General features: G+C 40.6%; 1 protein-coding gene across 4 annotated transcripts in view; it reads right to left on the bottom strand.

Annotated features, from left to right (window-relative positions):
* Positions 1-15489: 15489 nt before the first annotated feature.
* lemd3 (LEM domain containing 3) overlaps positions 15490-20990 on the bottom strand; it is a 51474-nt gene continuing 45973 nt past the window's right edge. For all 4 annotated transcript variants that reach the window (XM_087997160.1, XM_043709656.2, XM_043709658.2 and 1 more), the window contains 3 exons: positions 19363-19468; positions 19119-19197; positions 15490-17184 (listed from right to left, as the gene is read on the bottom strand). In XM_087997160.1, coding sequence (XP_087853286.1) covers positions 17021-17184; positions 19119-19197; positions 19363-19468 — 349 coding nt within the window. In that variant the 3' untranslated portion in view covers positions 15490-17020. The remainder of the gene's footprint in view (positions 17185-19118; positions 19198-19362; positions 19469-20990) is intronic.

The following is a 20990-nucleotide window of genomic DNA, read 5'->3' as shown; positions in this document are numbered from 1 at the left end:
TTAATAATAAAGGGTCTCCCATTTAAGATGGAGATGAGGAAGTTAGAGATGAGGTAAAAACAATGACTGCAGATGCTGGAAACCAGAGTCTAGATTAGAGTGGTGCTGGAAAAGCACAGCAGTTCAGTCAGCATCCAAGGAGCAGTAAAAGCCCTTCATCAGGAAGTTAGAGATGAGGAAGTTTTGTTTTTCTCTGAGGATTTTGGAAATCTCTTCCAAACAAAGCAATGGAGGCTGGGTCAAAAGCTGAGTTAGGTAGATTTTTGATGAAGAGATTTGGGTTGGGTGGTGAAGTTAAGGCCACAATCCGATCAGTCATGATCTTATTGAATGCTGGAACAGGGAGCATGGGCTGAATGACCTACATCTGTTTTTAGTTCCTGTTTCTTTTGGTTTTAGGCTCCAGGGCTGGATCCAGTTTATGTTGCTGGTTGTTCTCAGCAGGACTCTTTGAGTCCCTCTTTCCCACTCCTCATTTGATTGCAAGTTTTTTTAAAAAAAGACATGTTTACCTCTTCAGTAAATATTTAGCTGTTTTTAATGATCACAGCACAAAAGCAATGAAACAGGCTTTCTTCATTTGTTTTTAAGAGATAGTTTTTATTGTATTTAACTCAGGCTAAATAAAATAATTTTTAAAGATGTCACAACTTTCTCTCACACATCTCCACAAAGTCTCACAGATTTTGTCAGATGACAGAATAAAGGAGGATAGTTTAAGTAGGCTACAAGCCAGAGATATAAATGGGGCTGAATGTCACTTCAAAGCACCTGGCTAGGGTCTAAACTCTCTAGTCCTTCTGCTTTCACTCACTAGATGCGCTGCTTTTGGTGTCGAGGTAGTTTTATGTTGTAGGCAAATGACTCATCTGTTCTTTTGGAGATGATATGTTGGATGTTGATTTTTTTTTCCATACTGACTGCAGCCCTTAGACAGTGTTCAAAGGCTTGCAAGTTGCACAAGATAGTAAATAAGGAATCCACTCACTGAATCCACTCTCAGAATCCATTCATTTGCTTGACCTTTTCAAGAAAGAAAGGTGCTTAAAGTACATGAAGAATTGACTTGCTGTGTAGCCTTCTGCCACACAGTGATTCTAGTTGCCTGGTTTATGTGATTACATTAGGTTGGAAGATATTTCTTTAGTTGTCAGGGTCAATGCTCCAAGAGATTACACCTCATGAATTGTCTGTACCAAGCTGGGTACCACAGGTGTTTCTTTTTGGATGCTGTGATAAAAGGAAAGGAAATACAGTCCTTCTATTGCTATTCATTCTCTTTCAAATCTGATGAAAGGTGCATTACATATATTTTGTGACATAGATATTATAATAGAGGTCAATGGATGTGGATCAGATCTGTGAAGGGATTTTTTTAAAGCAGATCAGAAAGTCATTTGGAACAGCAACTCAATTCCAAAAAAGTATACAATTGTGGTCAGTTGCCTGATAGGACCCCTGAAGTGTTAGTAGATATAATACCTATACAGCTGAATTTACAACAGACCAAAATGTCAATGGTTATTATTCCTAGCTAAGCTAAATGATCAGGATTCAGTTCAGAAAGGCGAGCAGCAAGACGATCAAGTTTTTAGCTAAGGGGAACTAGTCACCCCAGCCAAATGGCTTTAATTTGAAGTGTTTTTATGGCAGGAAAGTTTGGATGGAAAATTTTAAAGTTGTTACAATTGTATATGTCTCGACCATCAGAAATATGAGAAGGTTCACGCCAAGTGACTTGGAAAGAAATCAAATAATGGTCTCCACAATCCAAGGAAAAGAAACTAGTGGCCAAAAGTTGTTTTTGGGGATCATAGATGCATGTGCATACCAATCTACAGGCAAAGAAACAATTTAAAAGAACTGCTTGATGCTTATGGGTTTGTCCCTGAAGCTTATTATTAAACTTTCAGAATTTAAGGAAGATATCTACTCAGACTTTGCGGAATAGGGGGAACTGCTCATATGTGAATTCGTAAAGAAACTGGAGGAACAGAAAATATGTGGGATGGAAAATATATTAGTTTTAGGAAACAAAGAGAAGACACCAAAATAACGAAGGAGAAAAACTAGAACCTAAAAGTATTGTAGAGAAAACAACATGTTTCCATTATATTGGAGATGAGAAAAACATACCAGCTATAATTGAATGGCAGAGCAGGCTCAATAGGCTGAATTGCCTAATTCTTCACCTATATCTTATGGTCTTATAATAATATTAGACATATTAAAGTCAATTATTGAATGCAGGTGGCTGATTGCAGTTTTGTAGAATCAAAGAAGTGTTATGGTGCCAGTGGAGGCTATCCAGCCCATTGTTTCTGCATTGAAATGCCTGTAGAACCCTCAATAAAAGGGGACATCAGGAAAAGAGGTATTAAAACTGTACCTACACTACAAAGAGAGCATGTTTTTCCTTGCAATCAATTAAGAAGGGAGTGATGGCTCAGGACAGTCAATAAAATTCTTCCTTAATTATAAATAGACAACCAGACCTTTGGTGGTTCCGAATTTGAAAGGAGATGTGTTTCCTCAGACTGTCAAGAAAGTAGACTAATGAAGATATTGAGAGACATTAAGATGCATATCTTCTGGAGCGAGATGAATCTGGAGTAATGACGTAAACAAATCCTAATTGAAGATATGCAAAGAATTACAAATTGGCCTTATTATATAGAGTTAAAGAGTGATTCAGAAATGGAATAGTTGTAGTTGATGTAGTGTAACAAATCTCTATAGAAGAAATCAATTTCATCCTTTAGAGATCTACAAACTTATGAGAGGCATGGACAGGATAGCTATTCAGAGGATTTCATCCTAGGGTGGAAAGGTCAGCCACAAGGCGCAGGTTCAATGTGAGAGGAGAAGGTTTCGGGGAGTCATGTTTAGATTGATTCTAATCTAAAAAGTGAGATAACAGAGTCTTACATGAATTCATGCAGTTTTTGAGCAAAGTACAATGTAACTCTGCAAGTACAAATTCACCCCACAAACATATATGTGTGCATGTGGGTCTTTGTGTCTGTCTGGGTTGGGGGTTATGAGTGTGAGAGAGAGTGTATATGTGTGTGTAGTGAGTGTAGAGTGTCTTAAGTCTGTGAGGGGGGTGCATGTGTGAGTGTGGGAGTGTGTGAGCGTGTTTGGGGTGGGGGGTTGTGAGTGTCTGTGAGAGACAGTGGATGTGTGTGTGCATGAGTGTAGAGACTGGTCGAAGTCTCTGAGAGGATGCGTGTGGGAGTGTGTGTGTCTGTGTATATATATGTCCGTGTTTGTGTGTGCCTGTGTGTGTGTGTATAGGAGTGCCTGTGTGTGTGTGTGTATAGGAGTGTCTGTGTGTGTATAGTGCAATGGGGGTCACCTGTAGTGTGACATGAACCTAAGGTCCCAGTTGAGGCCCTCCCTACGGGTGTGGAACTTAGCTATCAGCCTCTGCTTGGCCACTTTTCGCTGTTGCCTGTTCCGAAGTCCGGCTTGGAGGATGGTCACCTGAAATTCCAAGGTCGAATGTCCTGGACCGCTGAAGTGTTCCCCAACTGGGAGGGAGCACTCCTGTCTGTTGACTGTTGTGCGGTGCCCATTCATCCGTTGCCGTAGCCTGTGCTCTGTTTCCCCAATGTACCATGCCTCAGGCATCTCCAAATCATGTCTGTAAGAATAATAGGGTGGTTATGGTTGGGGATTTTAACTTTCCAAACATAGACTGGGACTGCCATAGTGTTAAGGGTTTAGATGGAGAGGAATTTGTTAAGTGTGTACAAGACAATTTTCTAATTAGTATGTGGATATACCTATTAGAGAAGGTGCAAAACTTGACCTACTCTTGGGAAATAAGGCAGGGCAGGTGACTGAGTTGTCAGTGGGGGAGCGCTTTGGGGCCAGTGACCATAATTCCGTTAGCTTTAAAATTATGATGGAAAAGGATAGACCAGATCTAAAAGTTGAAGTTCTAAATTGGAGAAAGGCCAATTTTGATGGTATTAGGCAAGAACTTTCAAAAGCTGATTGAGGGCAGATGTTTGCAGGTAAAGGGACGGCTGGAAAATGGGAAGCCTTCAGAAATGAGATAACTAAAATCCAGAGAAAGTATATTCCTGTCAGGGTGAAAGGGAAGGCTGGTAGGTATAGGGAATGCTGGATGACTAAAGAAATTGAGGGTTTAGTTAAGAAAAAGAAGGAAGCATATGTCAGGTATAGACAGGATAGATTGAGTGAATCCTTAGAGTATAAAGGCAGTAGGAGTACACTTAAGAGGGAAATTGGGAGGGCAAAAAGGGGACATGAGATAGCTTTGGCAAATAAATTAAGGAGAATCCAAAGGGTTTTTACAAATACATTAAGGACAAAAGGGTAACTAGGGAACGAATAGGGCCCCTCAAAGATCAGCAAGGCAGCTTTTGTGTGGAGCCGCAGAAAATGGGGGAGATACAAAATGAATATTTTGCATCAGTATTTACTGTGAAAAGGACAAGGAAGATATAGAATGTAGGGAAATAAATGGTGGCATCTTGCAAAATGTCCATATTACAGAGGAGGAAGTGCTAAATACCTTGAAACGCGTAAAGGTGGATAAATCCCCTGGACCTGATGAGGTGTACCCGAGAACTCTGTGGGAAGCTAGGGAAGTGATTGCTGGGCTTCCTACTGAGATATTTGCATCATCGATAGTCACAGGTGAGGTGCTGGAAGACTGGAGGTTGGCTAATGTGGTGCCAGTGTTTAAGGAAGGTGGTAAGGACAAGCCAGGGAACTATAGAGCAGTGAGCCTGACGTCGGTGGTGGGCAAGTTGTTGGAGGGAATCCTGAGGGACAGGATGTACATGTATTTGGAGAGGCAGGGACTGATTAGAAATAGTCAACATGACTTTGTGTGTGGGAAATCATGTCTCACAAACTTGACTGCATTTTTTTGAAGAAGTAACAAAGGATTGATGAGGGCAGAGCAGTAGATGCGATCTATATGGACTTCAGTAAGGCGTTCGACAAGGTGACCTGTGACCAGTGGAGTGCCACAAGGATCGATGCTGGGTCCACTACTTTTTGTCATTTACATAAATGATTTGGATGCGAGCATAAGAGGTACAGTTAGTAAGTTTGCAGATGACACCAAAATTGGAGGTGTAGTGGACAGCAAAGAAGGTTACCTCAGATTACAACAGGATCTTGACCAGATAGGCCAATGGGCTGAGAAGTGGCAGATGGAGTTTGATTCAGATAAATGTGAGGTGCTGCATTTTGGGAAAGCAAATCTTAGCAGGACTTATACACATTATGGGAAGGTCCGAGGGAGTGTTCTGAACAAAGAGACCTTGGAGTGCAGGTTCATAGCTCCTTGAAAGTGGAGTCACAGGTAGATAGGATAGTGAAGGCGGCGTTTGGTATGCTTTCCTATATTGGTCAGAGTATTGAGTACAGGAGTTCGGAGGTCATATTGGAAAATTGCATGCAATTCTGGTCTCCTTCCTATCAGAAAGATGTTGTGATACTTGAAAGGGTTCAGTACAGATTTAAAGAATGTTGCCAGCGTTGGAGTATTTGAGCTATAGGGAGAGGTTGAACAGATTGGGGCTGTTTTCCCTGGAGCGTCGGCAGCTGAGGGGTGACCTTATAGAGGTTTACAAAATTACGAGGGGCATGGATAGGATAAATAGACAAAATCTTTTCCCTGGGGTCGGGAAGTCCAGAACTAGAGGGCATAGGTTGAGAGTGAGAGGGGAAAGATGAGACCTCAGGGGCAACTTTTTCACGCAGAGGGTGGTACGTGTATGGAATGAGCTGCCAGAGGAAGTGGTGGAGGCTGGTACAATTGCAACATTTAAAAGGAATTTGGATGGGTAAATGAATAGGAAGGGTTCGGAGGGATATGGGCTGGGTGCAGGCAGGTGGGACTAGATTGGGTTGGGATATCTGGTTGGCATGGACGGATTGGACTGAAGGGTCTGTTTCCATGCTGTACATCTCTGAGTCTATGACTCTGTATCTTTCCTATGGTAGGGCGACCAGAACAAGACACAATATTCCAAGTGTGGTCTCACCATAGACTTGTAGAGCTGTAGCAAAACCTCGCAGCTCATAAACTCCATTCCTCTGTTAATGAAAGCAAAAATGCTTTCTTAACAGCCTTATCCACTTGGCTGGCAACTTTGAGGAATCTATGCACTTGAACACCAAGATTCCTCTGTTTCTCCACACTGCCAAGAATCCTGTCTTTAATCCTATATTGAGCATTGAAGTTCAACCTTCCCAAATGCATCACTTCGCATATATCCAGGTTGAACTCCATTTGTCATTTCTCAGCCCAGCTTTGCATCCTATCTATGTCATGCTGCAACAGCCCTCGATACTGTCAACGGTACGTCCAATCTTAGTCATTGACAAATTTACTAACCCACCTCTCAACCTCCTCATCCAAGTAATTTGTAAAAACTACAGAGCAGAGGCCCACGAACAGAGCTCTGTGGGACACCACTCACCACTGACCTCCAGGCAGAATACTTTCCATCTACAATCACTCTCTGCCTTCTGTCAGCCAACCAATTCTGAATCCAGACAGCTAAATCTCCCTGTATCCCATACCTCCTGACTTTATGAATGAGCCTACTGTGAGGAACCTTATCAAATGCCTTGCTGAAGTCCATACTACAACCACTGCTCGACCTTTGTCGACCAGTCTCGTCACCTCCTCAAAGAACTCAATAAGATTTGTGAGGCATGACCTACCCCTCACAAAGCCATGCTGACTGCCTTTAATCCTGCTATGCTTTTCCAAATAGTCATAAATCCTATCCCTCAGAATTCTTTCCAAAACCTTGCTGACCACAGACGTAAGACTGACTGGTCTGTAATTACCAGGGATTTCCCTATTACCCTTCTTGAAAAGAGGAACAACATTCACCTCCTTCCAATCCTCCGGTATGACTATTGTGGAGGGTCAGGATGCAAAGATCTTTGCCAGCGGCTTAGCAATCTCCTTCCTCACTTTCTGGAGCAACCGAAGATAAATCTTGTCTGGGCTGAAAATGTGTTGCTGGAAAAGCGCAGCAGATCAGGCAGCATCCAAGGAACAGGAGAATCGACGTTCCTGACGAAGGGCTTATGCCCGAACGTCGATTCTCCTGTTCCTTGGGTGCTGTCTGACTTGCTGCGCTTTTCCAGCAACACATTTTCAGCTCTGATCTCCAGCATCTGCAGTCCTCACTTTCTCCTTAAATCTCGTCTGGGCCTGGGAACTTATCAATCTTCATGTTTGCCAAAATTTCAGCACATCAACTTCATCAATCTTGATCCATTCAAGCCTATCTCCCAGCTCCTCAAATTCTCATTCACAAGACAAAACCTTCCTCGGCAACCTTTGTTTCTGTAGCTGTGATGCATTTTCTAATTAGCAATGCTACACCCCCTCCTCTTTCTCCACCCTCCCTGTTCTTTTTAAATGTTCTAAACCCTGGAACATCTAGCAACCATTCCTGCCCCTGTGAAATCCATGTCTCCGTTATAGCCACAACATAGTCCCAAGTACTGATCCATGCTCTCAGTTCACCACTCTTATTTCTAACACTCCTTGCGTTAAAGCAGACACACTTTAACCAATCCCTTTGTTTCATCACATGAAAAACCTCCCCGATAGACTCGCTACATCCTGTCACTGCCCCATCTACAACTAATTCCTCTCAGACATGTAGCTCTGGTTCCCACCTCCCTGTCAAATCCGCTTAAACCCTCCTGAACCACACGAGCAAATCTCCCGCCTAGGACATTTGTACCCCTCCAGTTCAGGTGCAACCCATCCTTCATGTACGGGTCCCATCTTCCCCAGAAGGCATCCTAATGGTCTAAGTATCTGAAGCCCTCCCTCCTGCACCAGCCTCATAGCCACTTGTTTTTGTGCACTCGCTGCCTATTCCTCACCTCACTATCTCATGGCACCGATAGCAAACCTAAGGTCACTACTCTACTCGTCCTGCTCTTCAGCTTCCAACCTAGCACTCTGTAGTCACTTTCAGATCCTCAATCACTTTCCTGGCTATATCATTGGTGCCAATATGTACCACAATTTCTGGCTTCAGAATCCTGTAAACCCGATCAATGACATCCTGGCACCAGGGAGCAACATACCTTCCAGGACTCCCATTCCTGACTACAAAATCTCCTGTCAATACGTCTTACTATTGAGTCCCCTACCACTAGCACTTTTCTATTCTCCCCCTTCCCTTCTGAGCCACAATGCCAGGCTCAGTGCCAGAGACCTGACAACTACAGCTTTCCCCAGTAGGCTGTCCCCACCAGCAGAATCCAAAACAGTATACTTATTGCTGAGGGGAACGGCCACAGGGGATCCCTGCTCTGTCCGTCAGTTCCCTTTCCTCCCACGGCTGTAACCCAGCTGTTATTATCCTGTGTCTGAGGAGTGACCAGCTCCCTGTACATCCTCTCAATTTCCCCCTCAGCCTCCCGATGATCCACAGTTCATCCAGCTCCAGCTCCAGTTCTCTGGCTTGGTTTTCGAGGAGCTGGAGTTGGGTGCACTTCCTGCAGATATGGTTGGTGGAGACATGTGTCATGTCTCTCATCTGCCACATTCTGCAGAAAGAACATGCGACTGCTCTAACATCCGTACCCTGCTAATCTGAGAGCCCACACAGTACTAAACAAGGAAGAAGAAAAAAAAGAGAACACCTGAAAAAGTACCGAGTTTACAGACTCAGTAAGATTACAGGAGGTGGATGTGATGGAGGCCCTACAGTGTTTGGTCTTAGGTTTAGATCTCATCCACTTGAAAACCTCCTGGCAGCACTCGCTTCTCTCTGCCATTTTTCCTCTCTGCTCTGTTCAAAACGGAGGCCCAATTCTCAAGGTTAGTCCCTTTTAAAGTGGGACAAACTCACCTACCCGGCAGCCCTCGCTTCTCTCAGCCCTATTCAAAATGGAGGCCCGACTCCCGACACTTTAGTGAAGTGAAGAAACAGTTATCATCGTTTAATGTGTTCACACATTATGATCCCAAGTGAGATCAGCTGCTGACATGCAATGCCTCTCCACATGGTGTCAGAGTACTGTTGGCTCACTGGTGGCCCAAGGGAGCGGAATGCCCAATAGCTTCCTGGCCTTTTGCTGATGCAGAGCGCATGTACACCCAAATAAAGGAGGGGGGTTTGGCAGTCATCTTTGGTGTGAGAAAGTTCCACCAATATCTTTCCAGATGTAAATTTGTAATAACAACAGACCACGAACCCAGGTTGGTGTTACTCAAGTAGGACAAGTCTATGCCACCTTTGGATTCAGGTCGAATTCAGCAATGGGCTCTCAATCTAACAATTACAAGTTCAAACACCATCCAGGAGGCCAAGTAGAAAATGCAGATGCCCTCAGCCACCTCCCACTGGCAGGTACACCACTGGTGGTGCAGCCACTGGGAGAGTTGCTCTGGTTTTAAACGTTCTAGATATCCTTCGGGTCACCACTGACAATATCCAACTATGGATGCAAAATTATTCAGCCCTGGAAAATCTAAAAAAGCTTGTGGTGATTGGAGAAACAAATGAGCCATCACAACCAGAATTGAAAATTTTTGGACCTGGCGAGACCAGATCACTGTAGAGGACAGCATTTTATTATGGGGAGCAAGAATGATTGTCCTGAGCATGGGTCATCTCCACACCCTGGCTGAACTCCACCAGGGTCATCCAGGGGTGTCCAAAATGAAGATGTTGATGAGAAGGTGACCAGGATTGGATGCAGACAAAGCTGCATTGGTGAGGCAGTGCCCAGAGTGCCAACAAGTACAAAAAGTATCACCAGCAGCTCTCCACATTTGTGAGAGTGGCCAGGTAAACCCGGACTTGGTTACATGTTGACTATGCTGGCCCTTTCAATGGGCTCACTGTTCTTAGTCATTGTTGATGCCCACTCAAAGTGGTTGGATATGCATAGAGTTCATTCGTCTAACACATAAATGACGAGAGAAAAACTGCATATCTTTTGCAATACATAGACTTCAGGAAGTGTTGGTCAACTACAATGGGCCTTTGTTTGCCAGCAGGGAATTCAAGCATTTCCTAAAATCAAATGGCAGTAGGCATAGAAGGACAGCTTATACCATCCATCATCCAATGGTCTGGCAGAAAGAGCAGTCCAAACTTTGAAGGCAGACTTAAAGAAAGAGCATATAGCTTCACTTGATACCTAATTTTCCCAGTTCCTATTTGATTAGAAGACCACCCCTCATACAACTACAGGGATAGCTCCAGCAGATTGTTAATGGGGACAAGGTGCCACACCAGGTTAAATCTGATTATCCTGATCCTGGGGGAGACAGTGAAACGGTATCAGGAATGTCAATGCTGGACACAAGACTCCTCTAAGCAAGAGAGACAGTTTACTTCAGGGGACAAAAGTTTGGTGTTGAAACCAAGGAAATGGCCCTGCATGGGTAAGAGCCATGGTTGAAGCAAGGTCAGGTCCAGTGGCAAACCAATGCTTGGGTGGGTAAGGTGGTCCTGAACAAGTACATTGGAATGAACAAAGTGATATTTGTCTTAACTTTACATAAACTCTTTAAAAAATGAGACAATTAAATGGCACAGTTTTTGTGGAATATACATTCTACTGTATTTTTAAAAAATACAAGTAACAGTAAATTTCTATCTAACTCAAAACATTTGAATTTTGATCTGATTATGTCATAAACATTAAAAAATGAATAGTGTGACAGCACTGTCTTTAAGAAGTGTATTTTATCTTTTTTTTAAATGAAGATAAGTTGAGACAGAGATGCTAAGCAGTATATTCAAAGTCAATAAAGTAAACAGATTGTCAGGCCTTGGGTGTTTTGTTTTACATTTGGAATAAAAGAATCTGCCTGAATGCGTGGAATCAAGCTTCCACAAAGCCAGGATTTTTTGTTTTAGCTTCCTGCAATTACTGGGGTCATAAAGCTGGGGTTGGAAGCTCTTATTCCTCTCTGTTACAACTAAAGGATGGGGTTCTCTTCTTGCTGCTAGAATTGCATGCAAGACAATCAGTTTGACTGAATTTGCCTTTGCCATGGGATGTTACAATATTGGAACAGTTAATTAGTAATTGTTCATATGTTATTTTGTTAAACATTTCAATATTTAAGCCAATTATTTTGTCTGCATTTTAACTGCAAGGTAAAAATAAAGCATGTTTTTCTAAAGTCAATAGTTTGACCAATCAAATCGCACCTGGAATTTACCTTACACTTACCTTTAAAATATGAAAAAGTTAGGATCTAAACTATCATCTTAATGTAGGGGATTTTGTTACCTACACAAAAATATATTATTATAGACTCAATCTATAAATGTTAGCTCAAATAAATTTCATGATAGACAATTATATTATGAGTTTTATTAGCTGGAAATCACCTATCACAATGGTGCCAAACTCAGATGGATCATAAAGATTCGTTATTGATTATCACAAAGTCAGCATAGTAACAAATGCTGACTCTTGTCCGATCCACATTCAGAAGGCTTCAATGAAAGACCTGGATGAGCACATTTTGTTGTTAAGACTGACTTGATAAAAAGATGTTGGCCAGTTCCATTGTCTAAGAGCTAAAGAAATATCAATTTTTGCACCACTGGATGGATTTTGTTAATGTAAATACAATGAAAAATGCACCAATAACTTTATAAAGATTAACCAAAAAAGTAATTGAAGGATCAATAAACTGCACTGACTATATCAACAACTTGATTACATTTAGCTAAACCTGGGAGGTTCATTTACACCATTTAAATAAACATTTTGACCTGTTACAAAGAGCCAATTTGGTCATAAATCTGACTTAAAGTGACTTCACCAAAGCAAAAGCGATTTAATGGGCCACACTGCGGGGTAAGTAGCAAATAGGGAAATAAAATTAAGATCTATTTTGGATCACTCCATGCCAAAGATATCACAACAAATGGATTTTATTGGATGCATGTTCCAAATAACAGCATGTAGAGGCCTCTTTGAAAACTTTATTAAATAAAGTGCTTTGGTTTTAGCAGCAGTGAACTTCATGAAGCCAAAGTGGCTGCTGAGACTAGCAACATTTGTGTGGGTGCCATTTTTATTATGACAAAATAGGGATCAAAAGACCAAATACTTTAATCTCAAACTGAACGAGCTCATGAAGAAACACTAAATATTGTAAATTGTAGAGTCACCACAATGTACATGTACATATCCAACAGTTCTGATAAGATTGTTATTTGTATTAACCAGTCCCTTTTCACCTTATTTTGGAAAGATTCCGTGACAGGAATCAACAACATTTTGGATTTTAAATTTAGAACCGTACAAATTTAAAAAAAATATTCATGTGTCTGGCAAGGACAATGTTATAGCAGAGACTATGCCAAGAGCAATCATGAAGGAAACAATGTTACAACCAAAATGAACTAGCATAGAATATGATCATGAATGTGTAGAGTACTATACTGTTAATGTAACTAAGTGACAAGAAATTTCGATTGAAAATCAAATGCCTCGAGGACCCTTTTCATTTACTCTGGGCAGGAGGTGGTGAGGTCCGATTAAAGGTGTATGATACAACTGAAGATTTGGATTTTAAACAACACAGATGAATGTGGGTGTACTATGAAGGATTTTTAAAAAAAAGTTACAAATTTGGAAGTGAGCCAATTACATCAATTCCAAGAAAGCATACAATTGGTGCCCTCTGTAATGTTAATGGACAAAACGCTTATATTTCAGAGTTGAAAGGCTCTAGTTTTAGCTTCCAGTTTATTTCAGAAGAACTTGGAGTTCGGTTCTCCTTGCAGGAGATTCAAGCTTTCAGCTCAGGGGAACTAGGCACTTCAGTGCAAGTGTTAGTTTGCGGCACTTCTTAGCTTGGAGAATTGGGGAAAAAAAAATTGTTAAAAATTGAAAGGAAGTAGGCTTTCAGAATTGCAAAAGAACTCATACCAGCAGACTCAAAATTTTAGAAAATCTTAAATCTGCAGTCCAAGGAGAAGACATTGGAAGAGATCAGTTAAGTAGAAGCTTAATAGTTGAGATAGGGAGTGAACTTTCTCTAGAATTGAGTATCAGTTAAAGAATCGTATTGAAACTTGGAGTGTATGTGAAAACTCGTGTCATTATATTGAGTTTTTTTCTTGTGGGTCAACCTCTCATTCTGTTGTCCTCCTCTCTCAGTCCAAACCACACTGAAGTAACCAACTGCAAAAATTAAAGAAGATAGATTTTATTCTGGGATCTGATTTATCCCAGATAAGATTATTACTGATGCAGTTTGTTTATCCAGAATAGCTGTCTCCATACCACGGGCTTGGAATGCAGAAGGTAGTAATGCAAAAGTACAGCCATCTTTGCCTCTGAGCTTAAGTTACTGGATGTAACTTTAAAGTTCAATTAAGAGTTTCTAGAGGAGATCTAAAAATTATAGTTTCAAAATAGATTGGTAAATTAAGTGAGTATTCTTTGTTAGGAGACTATAAACTGGAAGATTGGGTATGCATATCAACCTTGTAGTGCAGCTGGATTCTGATTACAGAATAATTATTACTCTGTTCAAGGCAGGATGATTTATGTCAGTTTGAAAAGGTACAAGTCATAACAAGGTAATAGACATCATACCCCAACAATCCCTAATTTTTTTCAATGAAAAGAGGCCCATTTGTTGCCCATCCCACTTTGACTTTAAACTAAATGGAGTCAACCACATTTCTGTGGAACAAGAGTCACATGTAGATCAGACCAGATAAGAGCAACATATTTCCATCTCGAAAGTCATTTGTGAACTAAATGGGTTATGACAATCTACAGAAGCTTTATGGCAATGACTGCGATTAGCTTTTAATTCCAATTAAAATTAATTTTCACCTGCAGCAAGATAGGACTCCATGTTCCCAGAACATTAGTCTGGGCCCTTGCATTATTAGCGCATTAATATTACCACTATAGCAGACTCCACACACTCCCTCCCCACATTCACCCCAACCCACAAACATAATGTTTGATTAAAACCAACAAATATGGGGGGGCTTGCTCTGGTTATTGGAACAATTATTTGAAATCCAAATGCTTATCCAGAAGGCATTCTGAAAAATTCCCTAAACATTTGGATGAGATGCTTGGACAATGGAGGAGTATGGTAGAGGGACATTTACTTTGCATCAGGTTCATGCTTTAACAGATTCATACTTTAAATTCAGCTTTGTTTTTAAGAAAAATTTCCTAATTGTCCTGTGTTGAAATTTCAAAGAAAAATATTTTAAAAATGGAACAGAGATAGATAGATAAACTATATTTTAAATTGAGCATTCAACCATTGCTCAAGGGTAGTATTCTTGCTTGAATCATAGTGTGGGTTCAATACTTACTCCAAAGGCTTGACAAATACAAAGCCAGAGGGAGCGCTATGTGGATACTGTCTCTTCAGTGAGATGTTTGGAACACTGCTCAATTGTAACACAATCTTCGAATCAGTATTTGAGTTCAAACTCTGCTGCAGACTCAAGCACATTTTTCATTTATGTGATATTGACATATCCAGTTAGATCACCATTTATTCTGCATTCTTTCTTGATAGTGGTTAGCAGCCTTCTCGAATACCGCAGATGCACCAATAGTGCTATTATGAAGGGGGCTCCAGGATTTTGATCCCATGATACAGAAGTAATGACGATATAGAGCCAAAATTTGTGGTCTGTATGGAAACTTGCAAGTGGTGGTGCTCTTATCTTTCCAGGTGTTAGAGATCAGGGGTTTAGAGATACTGGAGAAGAAGCCTTGCTAAGTTGCTGTGTTGCATCTTGCAGATGGTACACTGCTGCCAGTGGTGGACAGAACGTTGAAGGCACTATTTGGCATACCAATCAAGTAGGTTGCTTTATCCTGTATGGTGCTGATCTTAGTGTAGTTGGAGTTACATTCGCCCAAACAAATGCAATTATCCCACCACTCCCGACTTATGCCTTGTAGGTGGCAGACAGATTTTGGACAGTCAAGTGATGAGATATCAGAAGTCCCAGCCTCTGACCTGCTGCTATCACCATGGTATTTATGGTAAATATTAATCTCCTGCATGTTGATGCGAATGAACAAAGATGGTTAGATTCTGTTATTGGAATCTCGTCACTTAGTAGCCCAAGCCAAAATGATCACCAGGTTTTGCTGCACAATGGCATAGACTGCTTTGGGATCTGGGTTGTTATGCAAATGCTGCTTCACAATTATCTAGACTAACACTTCACAATCCCAACAGAGTTGTTGTCAGAGAAAGGCTTTTCGATATGATGTTAAAGCAATGTATTAATTGTAAAACTCTTTTGGGACTTGATATGCATCTCAGATGGAATGTTTTCTTACCTAAAGGGAGATTAAAAGCAAGTTGTTCAGTAATTACCGGATAATGATTTGGAAATGTTTCACTTTACAGGCGCTTGAGGCAAAATAATAAACCTTCCCAACTGTAGGAGCTTCAATAAAGATAATGAACAATAGACAAATACCAGCATTTTAAAAACCCCTAGTAAACCTTTAATTAGAGTGTTTTTACAAGACAAATGACAAATTACATTAAACATCTGAACTTTTTGAACATCTGGATATTATACACCTTCCCATCTGTCTTGCAGGTAGGATATTGTCAAATTTAACAGTTATAAGCAAAATAAGCTGCATAATGGTACATATTACAATATATAAATGTACAATGTTTACATAAAATGAAATACATCATAGAAGCTGGAAAATTCAAAGATGCATCTGCATCAAATAGTGCCCCATCTTAAAAAAATGCCAAATCCACTTGCACAGTTTTACAACAGAACAAATCAGGTGCATGATGCGTTGGCTCAAAAACATGAATAATATTAACACCATCACACGATGCACATGTGGTACAGCAAGATGTCTTGTTTTACTTTTAGTACAACTTCTTAACCAAAGTGCAACAAAGTTGTACAGAACAAACTGGCTACTTCTCTACGTTGAACTTGTTAAAACTTGGAATGAAGTTACAGTGCCTGCATCAAGCACACAAAGGTAAGGCACAGTAAGGCTCTGCTGCAGGCAGTGTGCATCATGTTTACTCAGTAAATTGTGCATTTTGTGCAATTCCATGTTGAAATGCTCTTGCCTGCAGATTATGACCCAAATTTGGAATAAATAATGAAACCAAGATTAAATGAACATAAATCTATACTCATTCTACCAATAATTCCATTATTCAGATTGCTTGCATTTACTTAATGTAATATAGACGAAGTTGTTAATCAAACTAAGCCAGTTTTGTTGGTATTATTTGAGTAAACTGCACATTTGTCATTCTGCAAACTATGACATTCTACATAACACTGCTGGGTCTTCCTTCCGCATGATATTGCTAGTATTAATCCATATTTAATCCAGACATGTTTATTGCACAAAATAAATCAGATCTCATTAAGCAGACAGCTACACTATGAAGTTGCCCTTCTTCATTTCAAATTTCTGTTGACAGCTTTCAACAGCTCTGTTGTAATGTGCCCTACATGTTGTGTACTTGCTCCATGTTATTTGCAATTGTCAGATGATCATTTTGCACCAAATTTACACTCGCAAATTTATATTCAAGCACTGCAATTCCAAATATGCAAAAAGATTTTGAGTAGTCACATCTGACCGACTAATATCTTCTCCTTTAGCTCAGTCAAATACTGATTGAACCGTAGTGTACATGATTAATCCCCAAGACACCCAAGTTTTCACAATTTCAGTAAACAAAACGGTTCATGCCCAGTACACAGTCTAAGAATTATAACTGCTGCATGAAAGTCATATCTTGTTTTACTTCTATGCCACTACTTGTTAATCCCAATACACTGAAATGTTACAGATAGCGCCTTTGGAAATTTTCTCCAGCTTTCTGGCATCTTAACACAAAAGATGCACTCCTTATAATACAAAAAGTGTACATATAAAAGCAATAAAAAGGAAGACAGAGCATTCAAGCAGGACTTCTCGCTGCAGTGTAACAGTACTGGCAGGGATAGGAGAGGTCTCATGAGGCTCCTTGAGAGTTAGCTGTGTTGGTCAGAAGACGCAGATGTGACATTGAATTCATGTACCTATTTGATGGCTTTAACGGAGTGTTGCAATGGACAGCCTGAGGAAAGCGATAATGATAACGATCTAATCTCAGATATTTTACAGTCACTAGTTTTCCTAAAAATAAACAAAAACAGGTTACTTAAGATTTCAGTAAACACCATTAAGGAAAAAATATCCATTACAATGCTTAGCCTATTACAATTTTGTACATAATACAATTAGTTTGTGGTAGTCAATTGCAACTATGCTACTTTGGCCAATTTTAGAAACTACAAGTACACATGCGCAACTGTTTGCTTAATAAGTGATCATAATTTCCATTCATATGCTGCAACCGAAGGTAAAAGGAACAGTTTCAAAAAAAAAAAGATTAAGGGTAATATTTGTTCCACCAATGCCCTCAGATTTTGATAACAGTTTATTGTTATGGGAAAATCCTGGCCTTTACATGAAACTTTGGCATTACTACATGGTTAAAATGGCACTAAAAGTTCATGTGTTCAGGACCAGTGTCCTGGATTCTAATAATACAACATGCACATAATATCACACCACACCCCCGCTGCCTCAAATACAATTCTAGCTGTTTGCAGAAATGTAACAGCAATAAAAAGTTGTACAGACAGGTTTACTTTGTCTGTAAATTTGCATTCTGTTTAAAAACTTTCACTCCTGTAATTTTAATAAGATGCTGAATAGAAAGATTTTTTCTGACACTTCTAATTTAACAAATTATTCTGCAGTTTAACAATTGAAAATGTGAAACTTAAGCAATTTTAAAGCACAGAGTCAGAGATGTACAGCATGGTCCAACCCGTCCATGCCGACCAGATATCCCAACCCAATCTCGCTCCACCTGCCAGCATCCGGTTCATATCCCTCCAAACCCTTCCTATTCGGATAACCATCCAAATGCCTCTTAAATGTTGTAATTGTACCAGCCTCCACCACTTCCTCTGGCAGCTCATTCCATATATGCACCACCCTCTGCGAGAAAAAAAGTTACCCCTTAGGTCTCTTTTATATCTTTCCCCTCTCACCCTAAACCTATGCCCTCTAGTTCTGGACTCCCCGATTCCAGGAAAAAGACTTTGTCTATTTATCCTATTCATGCCCATCGTGATTTTATAAGTGTCCATAAGGTCACCCCTCAACCTCCGATGCTGCAGGGAAAACAGTCGGGAAAACAGCCCCAGCCTATTCAGCCTCTCCCTGTAGCTCAAATCCTTCAACCCTGGCAACATCCTTGTAAATTGTTCCTGAACCCTTTCGTGTTTCATAAAATCTTTGATAGGATGGAGACCAGAATTGCAAGCAATATTCCAAAAGCGGCCTAACCAATGTCCTGTACAGCCGCAACATGACCTCCCAACTCCTGTACTCAATACTCTGACCAGTAAAGGAAAGCATACCAAACGTCCTCTTCACTATCCTATCTACCTGCGACTCTACTTTCTCCTTCTTTGTTTTCCAAGACCTCCAGCACTTCCTCTTCTATAACGTGACCTGAATTGATGACATCAGTTTGAAGTTCAGGTCTTACAGTAAGAAGGCGAGGACAGGGCTTGTGGGCTGGGGCAGGGCAGGGCCCACTGATATTATCAAAGTGGCAACATACAATTTCAGTGGCACTGCAGCAAGTGGGTGATATCTCAACTCAAGGTTCAATAGAACTAAGATCATAGAGACACACAACATAGCAATAGGCCCTTCAGCACACCATGTCTGTGCTGACCAAGCTACACTAATCCCATTGACCTGCACTTGGTCCACAGCCGACTGCGCCCCGGCATTTTAATTGCTTGGGTCCAGAAGCTGCTTAAATGTTGAGAGTGTACTTGCCTTGACCACCCTCAGGCAGCACCTTCCATTCTTCTGCCATCCTCTATCTGATCCACATCAAGCAGCTGCAATTTTGCCTCCCCTGTCACCTCACCCCACCCCATCCCACAGTGAGGTGCCCCACCTGCCCTGTTCTCAAAGCTCTGGGTGATTCAACCCAGGTTTTCCATTGGCTGGAAGGAAAAAACTAGAACACATCAACTTACCATCAAACCATGAGCCATGAAGTGCTTTAAAAGCCTTGCCAGCATATTCTGGTGACAAACACTTCACATACACGCAACCCTATAGAAGAAAGGATAAAGGAAATTATTGCATTTGAACAAAAACAAGGAAACCAAATCAATTTGCAAGTAAAATTCTCAGACTTTAAATAAATCAATTCGGCATACAGCTAAGACGTCAAGATCAGCAATTAGAAACTGCCTTAAAAAAGGCAGTACTCCCAACCTCACGTGAATTCTTATCCACAGCAATATGAACAATTCCCTCATTGTCACTGCACTTTTCTAGGATTGCTTCCTGAATTGCAATATGCCAGTCATCCCCAATTTCCCTGTAAGATAAAGAGTGTGATTAAAAAAAACAAAATACAGATTTCAAGTGCAATAGAAAGCATCCAAAAATATTACAATCAGAACTAGATAGCATAGTGGATAGACACTGGGTTTTCATCTCTGGATCTATGAATATCTCAACGAAGGTCATGCAATGAATGGGTTGAAACACCTTGTAAACATCTTTGTCTTTCTATAGGGACAGGATAGATTGGATATCTCCAAGTTCAGAAATTATTTTCCTAAGCTTTGCATTCCTCCTTTCAATAGGCACTCCTTAAAAACCACCTCTTCATCCAACATTTACTTATTTGACCCAACAGCTCACGTAGCTCAATGTCATATCACAAAGTGCTTAGGATATTTAATTACACTAGAAGGTGCTACACAAGCATAAACTGTTGTTGTAAACATCTTTTGAAACAAAAAGACCAGTTCATATAATTCAATACATTTCCAAACCTTTCTTCCTAGTTTGTGTACCTTTACATTCACTCATTCTTGTGTCACATATTCGAGAAAAAGTAAAGAGCAGTAGCTATTACAGAAGAAACAGGAGGGGGGACCATTTCTTTGCTGTCCAATGAATCCATGGCTGACTCCATCTTCTCACACCATCCCCGTATACGCCAGTTCCCCCAGCATCCAAAAATATATTGATCTGACTTAATTACATTCAATACCCAAGCCTCTATAAGACCACAGAAAATAGGAAGAGGAGTAAGCCATTCAATCAGTTGACCTGCTCCCCCAATCAATAGGATCAAACTGATTTGGCTTTGCTCATGTCCTCTTTCCTGCATTTTGCCCATAACCCTTAATTCTTATAAACCAAGAATTTACCTCGGCCTTAAAATATACACAAGGACTTTGCCCCTACTGTCTGGCAATGGGTTCTAAAGATACACAACCCTCAAAACAAATTCCTCCTCATGAGTCTTAAAACTGACCTGTTTATTCAGAGACTTTGCCCTCTGGTCCTAGACTCTCCCATACCAGGAAACATCCTCTCAGCATTTACCTTCAAGCCGCCTTAAGAATCCTATCTGTTTTAATGCGATCACCTCATTTTTCTAAACTCCAGCATGTACAGTCCCAACTACTTTAGCATTTGCTCATAAGAAATTCCCTACATACCAGCGATCACCCTGGTGAACTTTCCCAAAACACAGTCTTCCAATATATTGTTCTTTAAGAGGACCAAAATTGCTCTCATTACCCCAGATGTGGTCTCACCAACACCTTGTTTAGTTGCAGCAAGACCTCTCTACTCTTAAGCTCCACCCCCTTTAAAATAAAGGCCATCATCCCATTTGCATTCCCAATTATCTCCTGCAACCGTGTGCCAGCTTTGTTTTGCACAAAGTACCCCCAAGTCTGTGTTGTAGCTTTCTACAGTTTTCCTCTTTAAATATTATTGTTCTCCCCTCCAAAATTTCCTACATTATACTCCACTTATCAATTTTCTCCATTATCTGTTTTTTTCTTGACTGTAAATCTGGCTATAGCATATTTGTAATC

This window comes from Chiloscyllium plagiosum, unplaced genomic scaffold, assembly GCF_037043375.1.
Source record: "Chiloscyllium plagiosum isolate Xiang-an unplaced genomic scaffold, Cpla_swu_hap1 HiC_scaffold_19, whole genome shotgun sequence".
Classification (NCBI taxonomy): Eukaryota; Metazoa; Chordata; class Chondrichthyes; order Orectolobiformes; family Hemiscylliidae; genus Chiloscyllium; species Chiloscyllium plagiosum.
Note: the sequence above shows the minus strand (reverse complement) of the source record. Positions and strands in the feature narration are given on the sequence as shown.